The 15,659-nt window shown below is 42.5% G+C and overlaps 1 protein-coding gene across 1 annotated transcript in view; it reads left to right on the top strand.

Moving 5' to 3' along the window:
• The window catches only part of Ush2a (usherin), an 828,188-nt gene that overhangs the window by 515,314 nt on the left and 297,215 nt on the right, over nt 1–15,659 (top strand). Inside the window, 2 exon segments of the mRNA XM_008834819.2 lie at nt 6,800–6,950; nt 7,464–7,606. Coding sequence (XP_008833041.1) covers nt 6,800–6,950; nt 7,464–7,606 — 294 coding nt within the window.

The raw sequence follows: 15,659 nt of genomic DNA, 5'->3' as shown, positions 1-15,659 counted from the left end.
TGCTATTTTTGCGGCTCACATGTATGATGGCGCTTTTTCTGACTTCAGTTTTCATAGGTGTGGAAAGAAGCAATGCTAAGTGATTCTTCCACCTGAATAAGATATGGCCTCCATGTGAATTTCTTTGACCTTTGACAGTCCCTAAGAGATGGCAAATTCCCACTCATAGCTCTGTGTAGCTCTATGTGAGGTTCCTAGGTGATGGTCAGGAGACAGAGTACCTGCTGTAATGAGATAGATAAAACTAGGAAGTACTGTTTAAGAATGTGATTGGGGACTAGAGAGATGGCTCATTGGTTAAGAGCACTAGCTGCTCTTGCAGAGGACCTGGGTTTGATTCCCATCACCCACATGGTGATAAATAAAATAGTTTTTTAAAAAAGAATGTGGTGCTGGGCATGGTGGCACACTCCTGTAGTCCTAGCACTTGGGAGGCAGAGGCAGGTGAATCTCTGTGAGTTCAAGGCCAGCCTGGCCTACATAGTGAGTCCCAGGCCAGCTGGGGGCTACAGGGAGACCCTGTTTCAAAAAGACCAAAAAAAAAAAAAAAGAATGTGGTTTGAACAAAAATATCCAAACATTAACACATCTTTTAAATATTATAGATGGTAGCGTCTTATATTTATTAAATATATAGTATTTATTCTATATTATAAAGCACTCACTATAACAGCACACTCAATGGCATAGAATTAAGGGCAGTGCCTTAAAGCTAAGCAGTCTTAGTCTGAATAATCACTCTGCAATAACCAGTTGTGATTTGAGATGAAATATTTAACTTCTCTGAGCCTTGGCCTCTTAATCTGTACTACAAAGAGATAACGCTATAATTTTGGAGTCTAATTCTGAGGATTGGCAATAATTATGTTAAAGAGCCTAGCGCACAGTCTGTGTTGAAAAAGTTGACTCTAATTCTAGGCGGTCTGTGGACGTGGGATCTGTTCTGTGCACTTGTCACTGTTTAGTGCTGCTCTGTGCATCCTTGGGCTCAAGGTTGACTGTCCGTTTGTTAGCACATCTGCACACTGCTCATAATTAATCTTTTTAAATGACATATGGTCTCATGACTGGAGATCGAGTCTTGCCTTCTGTTTTCAATTTGTTCACAACTCAATGACTTAGTATATGTATTGGAACTTTAATTTTCCCGTTCTGAAAAGTGGTATTTAAATATGCTTGCCTCTGTGTAGCTATTTCAGAAAGGAGTAGGGAAATTTGTAGGCCAAGGTTTGAACAGGTGCCAGGTTATACAGCAATGTGTCAAGGGTGCATGTAGATACTAAAAGTCATGCTTTTTGTTTATGTTAATGGAGAAATTTACATAAAGATGCAAAAACTATCTGATTTCTACAGTGAGGGGAAGTAGAGGGTTAGGGTAACTCACCTGGACCCCACAGAAGGCCATGGCCTCCGACTGCACCGAGCACAGGAAGAGGTTGTGGAGTCCAGGGTGGTGGAACGAGGTAGGGACCTAGATGAGCCATTTGGAGTGTCCTTGGCAGTGCCCATGTGACCATGGTCCCTGGAATGCATGGTGAGGAGCAGAACACCCTGAGGTTTGTAACTTCCAGATCCCAGGAAGCCCTCGATCATTTGTGCTGGGTCCCTGTTTGCATTATTGTGCTGAGAGTCCTGTCTTGTCTATCACGTGGTGACTGATGAGTGAATCTTTTTATGCACTTGTTCTGCCCTTCCTGGGCCCCAGAAAGAACTAATGCACAGTGTATTTAATCATTTGTTGAACAGTTGAATTTAAATCAAATTAACCTAAGTTTCTTTGGCATTTTGATGCAGCATTTTAATCCACTATTTTGAAAGACACACACACACACACACACACACACAGAGCAACAGCAACAAGTTTGGTAAGATATTGGGAGTAAGAAACTCACCCATGGGGGAAGCACAGTGCATTTTTTTTCTCCCTAAAACTTGCTTCTTTAGTTGATGCAGCATTTTAATCCACTATTTTGAAAGACACACACACACACACACACACACACACACAGAGCAACAGCAACAAGTTTGGTAAGATGTTGGGAGTAAGAAACTCACCCATGGGGGAAGCACAGTGAATTTTTTTTCTCCCTAAAACTTGCTTCTTTAGCTTGGACAGGCTTAGTAATCATCTGCAGAGAGAAAAACAAGCCTCTGGTTTTACTTTATGGATCTAACCTGCAGAGTTCTACAAATCTATAAGGAGCAAAGTTTGGAGCATGTGTGAATTGTTTGTTTAGGGGTGATTTCTTTTAGGAAGACAAAGTCCAAAAGTCCATTATTTAAAAAGCTGAATAAAACCATGTATTTAAAAATTATACCATCTAGACTAATCCAGTCTGTGATTTATTTATGACTGTTTTCTCTTTTTTGCCTTCGAAAGAAGGTTGAATTTGAAATTTTATTAAAAACACCCTTGTTGTGGATTTATAGCTGGAGGAAGCTATTTTATCCCATTGCTGTGTAGAATTAGTATTTACTGGACAAGATGTGTTGATTCAGGAGGCTGTCGATGGAGTGTTTGCCCCATGAGGGTCATAGGAAACTTCAGAGAAGCTTTTTGAGCTACATAGCATCCTGGGAACAATAGATCAAGCAGATGGATACAGGCTCTCCTGTTAGGAAGCCAGGGGTGGAATTATGGTCAGCTCCCTGTTATTACTTCCATGCTAAGGAGCCTCTGAGGAAATAGGTCTAGGATGAAAAAGGCTAAACATGAGGAAAGAAGGCTTCCAGAAACCAGCAGCACTGAGCTCGAAAAGAATAGTCATTGGAGATGGTGGTTTGTTTGCAAACATGCAACGGCTCTATGTCATTGAAGTAAGAGTCGTGAGTATATTGCCCCAGGTTGGTCAGAAGGCATGCTAGCCGCCTTAATGCCATTGTGGACTCGGTGGGATACTCCTTTCACAGTGGTACATAGTATCGTTTTTAGCACATAAGAAGCTTTTAATATGCATATTAAAAACTGATTTTTTTTCCATGCTGATGACCACAAAAGGTATTCCTTCAGAATTCAGTCAATGGAATAGTCTTTGATGTAGAAAAATTAGACAAGAATAAATAATTAGGAACGTGACTTTACGTTACAGTTTACGTGTAACTTACATTTTGATGTCTTCCCATGTTCCTCGTCACGTTCAGTGTCTAAGTGTACAAATTGGCTGAAGAAAAGTCAGGAAATAAAAAGCCAGTGCTGTTGAAAGTGTTCACAGATGAAATACCAACTAAGAGCCATTAGCAGTGAATATGCTCACAACCAAAGATCCGAAGTTACTGCAGGCCAGTGTTTCTGCCAGCAATCTCGCTGTGCTTTCTAGTCGTGTTCTGCTTTTCCCAGAAAGTCTTCCTACCATTTCCTCTTTCTCCAGACACCCAACTCCCCTCACTCTTGGACACTGAGCTGAAGGCTGTGCTCTCCTTCAGCTCATGGGTGGGGGTGGTCCTTGGCTCTACCTACTTCCCTGCCTCTCTGTACCTGCATTGACTTCTGCCCAAGGCTGGGTATTCCTGCTCTATTCATTAGTCAGTAGCCGTGGCTCTCCTCTCCGTTTACCTGGTCCCACGTGCCCTGGTGTCTCTTTCTGTCCCCACACCAAGTCCTTGTCTGTCATTGTCTTCTCTTCATTACCCACCCCTCGGACTTTTAGTGTGCTCTCCCAATAATCAAGCTTAGTCTTGTTTAGCTTTGTTTTCCTGTTGCTCTGATGAAATGCCCCCACAAAAGCAGCTTGGGGGAGGTCAGGTCAGCAGGAGTTGGAAGCAGCTAGCCACATCATCTCCAGTCAGGAAGCTCTTAGTTTACTTTCTCTATATCATATAGTCCAGAATTCTCTGCCCGGGGAATGAAGATGGGGTGTCACACATCAATTAACCTGATCAAGAGTCTCCCACCCAGGTCTTTTCAGCCTTCTCTCTGCAGAATGCCCTGGCCACTCGGCCTCCCAGCTCTTCCTGCAACAACCCTGAACAGCTCTGCTTGGCCAAATGTAAAGTTTCCCTCCCAGCCTCCTTCCTTCAGCTTCCAGCCACTTGATGCAATTCATCGATCCTTTGCTTCCTTTTTAGAAAACTTTCCTTCCTTTCCTCCAGCCCAAACTTTCACAGCTTTTCTTTCGCCCCCTGAACCCAAAATTTGGGTCATTCTTGGGCTCAGGTTACAGACCTCTTCCGTGCCAATGCTCTCTGCATTTACTAACTGGTTCATTTCAAGCCTCAGCCTTTAAAAGCTCTATTATCGAATACATCAATAATAATTTATACACAGATGGCCTTCCTTGATTTTGCCCCAAAAAGTACAAGATAAGTCTGATGCATTAGACAGAACAAATACAGTGCTTGGTCCCCCATAATCCATTTTGCCCCTCAGTGCCTCTTGTCATAGGAATGGTACGAACAGTCACCCGAGCATCTGGCTGAAAACATTGGCATTGCCCCTGACCCTGTATTCCATGAACAGTGCTATTCCCCTGTGGGTGGCAAAATCTCTCTTCACCTCTGCCACTGTCACACAAATCCAAACCATTGTCACCTTGTACCCGGACCATTTCAACACTGTCATCGGTATCTGCACTCCACATTGTACCATTTACAACTCTTAAACAATTGGATGGCCCCAGCCCCATTTGAGATGAGATCCAAAGCTTTTCCTGTGAGTTTCAGGGTCTTCCAGGAGGATGTGCCTGTCTCCTCCCTGTCCTCTCCTCCTACCCTGGTCTGCCTCAGCCACAGGGGCCTGTGAACACAGCCAGAGCGTTCATCTGCTCACTGACAGGCTCCTCTTTCCCTGTTCTCTGACTGAACTGCTCCTCACTGACATCCTGGAGTCCATCTCTCTCAAGCCCTCGAGGTGTCTGCTCGACTATCACCTAATTATGTGCCATTTCTATCATCGTCTGGCTTGCTCCAAAATGCTACTAGTAACTGAAATCATACACCCCTTGGTGCTTTACCTTCTGCTACCTGGTTTTTAAATGTTATTTACATGTATTTATTGTATGTGTGTTGTGTGTATGTGTGCCCTGTGCCTATGTGCACATGCATGTGCATGTATGTGCCATGGACCACGTGTGGAAGTCAGAGAAAACCTTGTAGCAGTCAGCCCTCTCCTTCCATGGTGTGGGTTCCAAGGGAGGAGTTCAGGTCATCAGCCTTGGTGGCAAGATCTTTCCCTTCTGAGCCAAGCCCCTGGCTCCCTGGTTTTTATTTTCTTTCCTTTTAATCTCTGGGCTACTTAGCATCTTGTCCTTCTCCCTTGTCTTCTGATCCCTCGCCCTACCACTTAAACGTAAGCTCCTTGGAGGCAGGGGTGTGCGGTTTTCTCAGTGCACACCTGGGAAGAGCACTGCTTAGCACAGAGAGGAGCCTCCATATATGTGTATTGAACAAATGAATGAATTATTGATGAACTCAAAGCCCTTACTGAAGATTGATGAAACATGTAATCTAATTCTTCCCTTCTCATCACAGCCCATTCATTAGCCTCGTGTTCACAGCCAGTGTCTTCTGCGCTCTAGAGCGCATAAAATCCACATGCTCTACAAGGCTGGATGTATTCTTTGAAATGTTGAAAGAGGACACGGATACTTCATTTGTTTTCATTACAATAATAATATTATATTGCTGTGATGTTAGTAAATGACATTAAATAACACGAATTAGTAAATACAAAATAGTAACCACTAAATTATGCTAAGAACTTTAGTTCAGTCCAATGTGGTATGAATAATAATAATAACCAATAAATCCTAGTACCCAAAACAAGGTAGTATGTTGATATGTCCTGTGATTTTCATACCTGTGCTAAGGAAAAGTGTCATGCCTAAATTAAAGATAAGAGAACATAGGCTTAGAGTTATTAGGTGGTTTTCCTGGAGCGATGGAGCTTTGTTTAATCTGCTTTTGACTGTCTGACTAGCTTTGCAACAAATATGATGCGCCCATTCAAATTATAATTGTTGGAAAAAGTAATTAAGCAACAACAATAATCCTGTCAATTGTTTTTAGTAGAGTAGCATTTATTTTCACTGAGCCTTACTGGGCCTTCTAGAAATACTGCAGTTGGTTCTCCTGATGGGTATACCAAGCAGGCGTGCTCAACTCATGACAAGTTTGCCAGGAATGCACCAATGCCAGAAATGGCAACATCCAAGCAGCAAATTGAACCATATTTGAGTGGGGACAGAGCGTTGTGAAGGGATATCTTACTGAAGAAAAGCACAAAGTAGCTCGGGTTTCATATGATCTTGGCTGAGAATCAAGGGTGGAATGTACTGTGTTGTCACTGGAGAGAGACACGTCTGAAACCAACCCCCGTCCTAGCAAACTCATCCTCCTCTAACAGCAGAAAAGTCCTCTGTGGTCCTGGGAAGTTGTGCAACTAAGGGATCCTGGGTGACCTGAGCGGAGGAATGTGAGACCCAGACAGCTTCACTGTTCCATTGCTCGTTACTGGATCTGTTGAGCAAAAGGTTAAATTCAAGGCACTCTAACGTTTGCTTTACTAAACATACCCCATGTTTTCGAGTAGACAAACAGAAGTCCAGGTGGGACTGTTTGACGTATTCATTTCTTGTGCTGCTTGGGGGCTGGCTTCTGAGATCAAAGGTTCCATAACTGTGTAGAGATGAACAGGAAAGGCAGACGGTGGTTCCGAAATGAAAATGTTAAATTAAATGGACCATGTTTAACGTCGCTGTTGATCCCAAGGAATGGTTTTTCCAGTATAGGGAGCATTTCCATCCCACCCAGCATATGTTCCCCACAGTTTTCTCTGCTCTAATTCATCTGTGTTTCCCAACAGCTCCAGATGGCCTTCTGCCCCCCGGGCCTGCATCTGCCACTCCAACCAGTCTTCAGGTTGTCTGGTCTACACCAGCTCATAACAACACCCCAGGCTCTCCCAGATACCAGCTCCAGATGAGGCCTGGCCACTCCACCCATGGCTTTCTTGAGTGAGTATTTTACCTTGCCCCTCTTCCTGTGGATGGGTTATACAGTGTCCACTAAAAATTCTGAAGAGTAGGCCAGTACTCATTTGCAAATAAAATGGCTTATCTTTTAAAAGCTCAAATTAAAACAAGTAAACAACCTAGCAAATACAAATTTGCTTTGCAGAAAGGGATATATTTTTCATTTCTGCATTATTGGACGTGACCCTTTTGAGTAAGCCTTATGTGAGTGCAGGATTTACAAATTAGAATGTACCTAAAACTCACAAACCATGGTCTAAGTTGTGATTAAAAAATTGCAATAACTACTCTACAAATTCTGTGAATTTAGGTCTCTTAGAAACGTAAGAGATCACAGTGCCATGCACAGCCACTTGTGTTGAAGTTTATAATTCAAACCCCAAATGATAGTGCTCACATATATGTTGGTATTCGTTGACTGCTTTTTACAGTGAGATTTGCCTTTTTATTTTCAGAGTGTCTACCCTTCCTAACTGGCATTTCTCTCCCACGTAGATTGTTTGCCAGTCCCTCTGCAGCGTTAAGCTGTGAAGTGAGGGATCTCCAGCCAGTCACCATGTATGAGTTTCGGTTGGTTGCCACCAATTTCTTTGGCAGTACGCACAGTCCTTGGGCTCCACTCATTATGGCAGAGGACAGTAAGTAGGCTGACTGACCACATGAAAACAAAAGTCCTTGACATTGGGGATGTGTAACTGTCTTTACTTATCTCAAAACAAGGGAATGAACTCCCTCCCTTTCTTGTCACAGAGTGGCAATAGAGAGGACAGAGGTGGACGCTCTTTAGAGCAGGAAAACAATCATGGATTCAGCGTGCAGGATGGTCAGACCTAAACACAGGAAGAAGGAAATTCCAGTTATGACATGGCATGATCTGTCCAGGGTACAGTTTAGGGACCCTGAGAGGGAGAAGTTGCCATCTTCTGCTCTTTGACCAAATGTGAAAAGCTTAGGGACATTCTGGAAGGCAAGCAAAGATGAACTAAGGACAGTGCCTCAGGGAGAGTGCTTAGAGACCCCCACACTGACAGCTAAAGCAAACACCATTCTACTGTAAATATACTTAACACTTTTTTAAAAATATATTTTTGGGGTCTTTTTTGAGACAGGGTCTCCCTGGAGCCCCAGCTATCCTGGAACTCGTTATGTAGACCAGGCTGGCCTTGAACTCACAGAGATCTGCTTGCCTCTGCCTCCCGAGTGCTGGGATTAAAGGCGTGTGCCACCACGCCCGGCAAAAAAATATTTTTTAAATTTATGTGAATGAGTGTATTGCCTGCATGCATGTGAGTGCACCTGTGTCATGCAAAGCCCAAGGAGGTCAGAAGAGGGCCCTGGAACTGGAGCTATGGGCAGTTGTTAGCCACCATGTGGGTGCTGGGATTCGAACCCAGGTCCTCTGCAGGAGCAGTCGATGCTCTTAACTGCTGAGTCATCTCTCCAGCCCCCAAATGCTTAAATAGTCTTAAATGATGAACAGAGGACACATGGGGATTACCTTACTCAACCAATAGAGAATTTTCCTGCTTTTCATTGAAAAAAAAATTTAAGACACATTTAGGGAATAAATACATGGATATGATATTTTGTTTTATATTAATTACATCTGCAAAATTACACACACACACACACAAAGGTAACATTTTTTGAGAAAAGTTGCAGATTAAATCAAACTATGTAGTGAAAGAGAACACTATGTCTTGGAACAATGAAGTTTGGGGGTTAATCATGTCAAGTCCTGTGATCACATACTTCTAAGGGGATGTTGTCCTCCTGGCCATTTGCCATTCTAGCCTTATAACCAATGAGGATGGGGGTGACTTTCAAAACATCTAACCCTCAATTCAGAAGTGTAGCATTTAAAACAATATCAGATTTGCATTAAGTAGGTTATTTTATTTTTATAATACCTGTAATTGTTTTATTTTAGTGATAACAAAGCATAAAATTTTACAGAATCAGAACAATTTGCCATCTTTTAAAGTTTATCTTAAAAATGCTACTATGAACAGTGGACTATAATACTTCGTTCATTTCCCCCAACACTTAATTAATCCCTGGGAGCAAGTTAAGTGATTTACAAGGGCATAGCAAATGTGTTTTGTCTCAAGGTAGCACTTAGTACATCATTAATATACACAAAAAATGCACCCAAGGCTCAGAGAGCATTGATGTGGTACCTTTTAGGGGGGAACATCACATACACCCTGGGAAATCAGACACCATGGTCACCAATGGCATTCAGATTTATGAACTGGAAAGCTCACATTCAAAATAGATTTTTGAAAAGACATTTTAAAAAACGAAGATAGATGTTTAATCTCCTTTTAAAAATAGCATGCTTGATGGTACTCAATAAAGATTAAGTAAAAATTATTATTCAACCCACTGCAGAGGTGATGGCTCAATAGAGTGGCGGGGTGGGTAGAAGGGAGGAATGTTCTCTCTTTTGTTACTGCATTTCTCTTCCTCCAGGGAAAAGGCAAATATCAGATCTCCTCAGCAAACTCTGGCCACAGCCCTTACTGAGTGGGGGCCTTGACTTGCTAGAAAGACAGTAGAGTTAGCACAGCACCCTTCAACCAACTTAACTCCCATCATCTCTTACTGTAAGGCAGGTCTTACAGATGATATATGGTCAGAATTTGGCAGACACTTTGCCATCTTGCTAACATGTAGGGCCTGTGTATATCCAACGGGTATGAACTTAAAAGGCCAGCCATTTGAACACTTGCCCCGAGGTGCATGGGCTGGTCCTTCTCCCACTACATGTGCGCTGTGATGCATTGGCAAAGAACCAGAAGCTAGCCACATGCTCCTGCCAGTAAAGTCCCCAGTGTACACTCACCCCTGAGACCTGGTGACAGGATGCTATACATTTTGGATGTCAGGTGAGATGGATACCATCTCTCAAAGGATGTGCAATTGAGTTGACAAAGGCTGAGTGATTGGCACTGGGCACAAGCGGTTTTTCTGTCAAGGCTGCAAAGCATGGCTTATAAAGCCACCCACACTGACAGCCCCGTGCCAGCACTGCACTTCATCCTTGATCCTGACCGGCTTCCCCTGCTTGCCAAAGTGCAACTGTCCATGGCAAAATCTCACATACCACCTTTACAGAATTAAACAGAGGGGTCATCTTGTGCCTACATTTGAATTTCCTACCATCACCAGGAAGCGCGCTCCTTCATCCACAAACAACCAACCCAGGGCAACGTTTTCATGTGGTTTTTTGAGGCAGTGATATTCATCAGAACTGTGGCATGACTAAAAGCAGAAAGGCAGACCCAGGCAGGGAATGAGCTACCCCACAGAGGATGTTGGAACCATGAGCATGTGGTACACACAGCAAAATGCTTAGCCTAGCTAGCAGCAGAAACTTGGTTTTTTAAAGCCAGAAACAACTATGTGTCCCAATTCTATAACAATTCCAAAGGTCATATTTTCATGACTATGTGCTGTATGTGAGTGTAGTTTTTGAGTACAGCTTGTTCTGAGCATCAGGTTAAATAGAGTTACACTCTCTTTGCCCATGAAAAGGCTAAAACCAGAGAGACACAGCGGGAATGAGCTTCAACCACAGATGCCAATTCTCGGGTAGAAAGAGAAGTTTTCCTGAGAGAAGTCTGTGAGGAATTCTAATATATTTTTTCAGATAATTTGTCATTTACATCAGTGTGCCGCTGATACCCAGTTCCATGCATTTTTAAAAATCCAGTGTGCCAATGCCAACTAATAATACCGCACACTTCCTATGAATATTTTAAATCCCGTTAAACATGTGTTAGTAAAAGATGTTTGTTCCAGCCGAGGTGGTCAATGGGCTGACTGTTTGTAGCCAGATAAACACAAACAATGGGGCACATTCCACATGTGCTATTGCACCTGACATGTCTACAGCTGGCAAAATTGCAGAGGGATCGAGTTAGACTCAGAACAGTACGATTGGTGTGATGGGTAAGATGAAGACACGTACCCAGCAGCTGAAAATATTTTTAAATAAGTATTTTTGTTAATTCTTTGAGGCTTTCATACAATGTACTTTGATCATACTCCCCCCCAACTTTCCCTCTAAACTCCTCCCAGACCCTCCCCCATCATCCTACGCCCCAACTTAATGTCCTTTTTTAAATTTAATAACCCATTCAGTCCAGTTTGTGTTGCTCATATACTCCTGGATGCGGGGCCAGCCGCTGGAGCATGGTCAGCCTACCAGGAACCACACCCTTCAAGAAAACTGACTGACCCTCTCCCAGAAGCCATTAATGGTCTCTAATTGCTCAGCAGTGGGGACTCATGAACCCCCCACCCCATGGTAGAATGTGAATGCCTTGACCCTGTGCAGGTCTTCCGAGTTCTTGAGTACAACGTCCTATCATGCCCAGAAGGTACTGTTTGCTCCCGTCTTCTCAGTCTCCGGCTCTCACACTCTTTCCATCCCCTTCCACACTGGTCCCTGAGCCTCAGAGAGAGGGGCTGATATAGATGCCCCATTTGTGACCAAGTATGCCGCAGTCACTTGTTCTCTGCACTTTGACCAGTTGTGAGTTTCCACATTACCCACCATCCACTGCACTAAACAACTTCTCTGATGAGGTCTGAGAGCTTCAGGTCCCAGTTCAGAACTGGTCTAACCCACACCTCCAAAAATATTTTTTATTTGACATTTTTGTGGGGGTATACATTCATGTAGGTGCATGTACACTTGCATGTATGTGTGCACTGCAGGCAATTACCTTGAGTGTCATCTCTCAGGAGGTGCTAAGCCACCTTGTGTCTTGAAATACAGTCACCGGCCTGCAGCTTACCAAGTAGGCTAGTATGTCTGGCCAGTGAGTACTACCTGTCTCTCTCTCCCGAGCACTGGGATGTCAGGCCTGGCTTTTATTTATGTGGGTTCTTGGGATCACACTCAGATCCTTGTGCTTGCAAAGCAAGCATTTTATGAGACAAAGCCATTTCCCCAGCCCAAACTTTTATTATTGTTGTAAGCCAGAAATACCTGTGTGTCTTGACAAAGGCTGAGTGATTGGCACTGGGCACAAGCGTTAGTCTGCCTCTTGTGTGTTCCCAGTTGTTTTGTATATAGTATATAAATGTTGAAATTGTAGTTTCAGAAGGCAGTGTGCTCATTCTTTTGCCTAATAAAATCCTGCCTTCTGTCATATATGAGTTAACCCACTTTTCCTTAAAAGCATAGATTCCCTTGGTTAAGTAAAGTCAGATAATCTGTTCCCCTCAAGATTTTATGGCTAAAGAGCCTGAAATGTAGAACATCTCGTTAGTTTTGGTTTTTTAATAATAAAAATACCCAAGCAATAAGATCACCTAATGAAATTGAAGTCATTTCCTCAAAACCACTTCATTACTTCAGATCAAAACACTGTCTTGATTCTAGAGCAAATGGTTTGTCAGACATTTTAAAGAATTTGACCATCTCTTCAAATCTATATTAAAATTTCACACCCATATGTTTAAGTACAAATTCAAGTGTCATTATTAAATAACCTTTTTGGATTTAAGAAGTTTATTCAGAGGGTCCACATGGACATTTTTCTCATCTGTCCATTATTTTGCTAACAGAGTAGTTATTCACAACTTTTTCTACAGTATAATTAAAAGATATATCCCTCTACCTGCACAAGGGCTTTTAAGCATCTTTAACACACTGTGCTGACTCATTGTATAAAATCTTTTTTTCACTTTTATAATTATATGATAAACAGAGTATCTGACTTTCCCTCTATTGCTGTGTCAAATACAATGACCAAAGGCATCCTAGAGTAGGAAAGGGTTTATTTGGCTTACATACATTTCCAGGTCACAGTCTTTCATTGAGGGAAGTTAGGGCAGGAGCTCAAGGAGGAACTTGAAGCAGAAATTGCAGACTTGCTCTCTGGCTTCCTCACAGGTCTAAGCTTATCTTAGATAATCCAGGGACAAGCCCGTAAGCCAATCTATTCTGGGTAATCTCTCAATTGAGACTCCCTTCTTAGGTGACTCCAGGCTAGGTTGTTGACTGTTAACACCAACGAGGATTCAGGGGATGGGCAGTATATGAAATTGTCCAATATTCAGGTCAGGGGTCTTTCATCTTTTAGATTCTTACAGCATAGATAAAGGAACTCAGGGTCTCCATAAGAAGCCAGCAAGACATTTGCTGCTTGAAGTCTTGGCGTGACACAGCAGGCTTCTTCTCTTTTGTTATCTGGAAAATTCTCTTCACTCATCAAGGCCTCTTCTGAGAACTCTTTTCATCTCAGTGCTCCCTTGGAACCTTGAGTCCTATTTACTGCCATCAACGGCACTTGTGAATTGTAACTTCTCAAATCCTAGAGCTGTGCCTTTCCATCAATGTGCTCATTAGAAAAAATGCCCCGTGAGAGGCCTGATGGAGTGACGGTGCCCCAAAATTAGTAGTGGAGTTACTGATTCAAAAAAGAATTTGGGTGCTGGGTGTGGAGGTGCATACCTTTAATCCCAGCACTGGGGAGGCAGAGACAGGCAGATCTCTGTGAGACTGAGGGCAGTGTAGTCTACAGAGTGAGTTCCTGGACAGCTGGGGCTACAGGGAGACCGAGAGAGGGACAGAGAGAGAGAGAGAGAGAGAGAGAATATTTCACCTCAACAAATTCATGAACACATAACCAAGCAAATGTTCTCTTTATATTTCTCTCTCTTACACACACACACACACACACACTGTAGGGAGCATGGAAATTACAAGGTGAATAGCACAGCTTTTTTTCCTTCAAGGCTCTGTTGACTGGCAAGGGTAAAACACAGCAAAACCGGAGTCAGGAGTCCACACAGTTGAGGCTCCTGTGACAGAAACACCACTTCCTTCCACTCAGGGGGTCCTCCATGGGGAAGTCATGGAGCGCACATAGGGAATGGTGTGTATTTGGTCTTCACTTTAATATGGTATCAAGTTTGCTTCATGGCAAGCAGTCCAGGAGAACATGGGGAAAAGGATGTGACCAGCGACACCTGAGCAGTGGAGAGGGGCCCTGGGGTATCCGCGGGTCCAGCTGCTGTGGGACAAGGAGGGAGGATGAAGGCAAGGCAGGAGAGATGTGCAAAGCGATGCTTATTCTTTGCTGTGGCCAGAGGCAGACTGCTGGCTGACTCTCTTACATGTGAGCCAGTGTTCTAACGACAGAGGCTACAAACCAGGCATCATTCAAAAGTGAGTGTGGGCAAAACACATAGGAAGTGAGATCCAAAAGGAAAGCTCTTCTTGTTCTTTTTCTGGCAATTTAGAAAAAAACACCAAATCATGTGAAAAGGGAGGCAGAAATGCACCTTGACGGAAGGAGATCATTCCAGAATAGATCTTCTAAGGTTGTTTAACATGACATGTGTGCTCTTTGTAGTGTTTAGGTTTTAAAATTAATATTGTATAGCAAACATCTTTTTGTGATTACTGTACTTTAGAATTTAAAGCCTCAACTAATACCATTAAGAAAGTTCTTTGCCAAAGGAAAATGAGAACTTAAAAAAAAAAAAAAAAAAGACTTTCACTGGCCGGGCATGGTGGCACACGCCTTTAATCCCAACACTTGGGAAGCAGAGGCAGGTGGATCTTTGTGAGTTCTAGGCCAGCCTGGTCTACATAGTGAGTTCCAGGACAGCTGGGGCTACAAGGAGACCTGTCTCAAAAAGACAAAAAATAAAATAAAAATAAATATAAATAAAAAAATAAAGATTTTTATTTATAATTGTGTGTATATATGTGTGAGTATGTGGACATGAGTGCAGGTACCCATGGAGGCCAGAAGAGGATGTCAGATCCCCTGGAGCTGCAGGTGGTTAGAAGCCATCCGACCTGAATGCTGGGATCTGAACTGTGATCCTCTGAAGAGCTCTTAACTGCTGAGTCATTTGTCCAGTCCCCGGAACATTTTTAAATGAAGGCAGGACATGCTTCTATTAGTAGATAGAATTTTATTTAAAAGTATAAATTATAAATTTAAGTAATGCTACATGGCTTTTTTTTAACCATTCCTAATACCTTTCCATAAACGATGCCCAGTTTGCACTTTCATATGGTAACATGGGTGTCTGTTTTACACTCAACAGATCTTATATCTAAAGTCCCATAATTAATTCCCTGATTTTAAGGGGGAAAAAAAAGCTCTACATCTTTGTCACTACAAGCTTTGTTTCCTGTTCCACAGATCACTGACTAAATTCTTGCGTCTCCAAAATCACTAAGAGCACATACCTGTGATTTCTGTTCTTATTTTTATAATCTCATGATTAAAGGAATTTGTTCAAGCTGTGTGAACAACAGAAAATGGTTTGAAATGTGGGACTGATAAGTGGAGAATTTTGTTCTCTTTGCTTCAGCATCCCCTTTCAACACGTAAAGCATGCCGCTTTCAAATTTGGAGTGCTGTGGAGTGTTCGAGGTCCAATATTGCTTATATCTTTCAGAAGAAAAGTGTATAAAAAGTGATGAGAAATCAAGCCCTTTCTAGCCTTCCTTACATTTAAGTAATTTTATCACAACTGCCTTACTATTAAGGGCTTCAATTTTATTGAGCACCTCTTCTGTATTAGACCTCTTGGAAGTCTATTCTGTCATCTAAGCTACATTATCTCTTGAACATTCCATAAACTATTTTTGTTCTCCAGCTTTGAGAACAACTAGATTAGCCATATTTGAAAATTCTCAGTGGACTATGT

This window comes from Nannospalax galili, unplaced genomic scaffold (assembly GCF_000622305.1).
Source record: "Nannospalax galili isolate Female #2095 unplaced genomic scaffold, S.galili_v1.0 scaffold657, whole genome shotgun sequence".
Classification (NCBI taxonomy): Eukaryota; Metazoa; Chordata; class Mammalia; order Rodentia; family Spalacidae; genus Nannospalax; species Nannospalax galili.
This window is presented reverse-complemented; position numbering and strand designations above follow the sequence as displayed.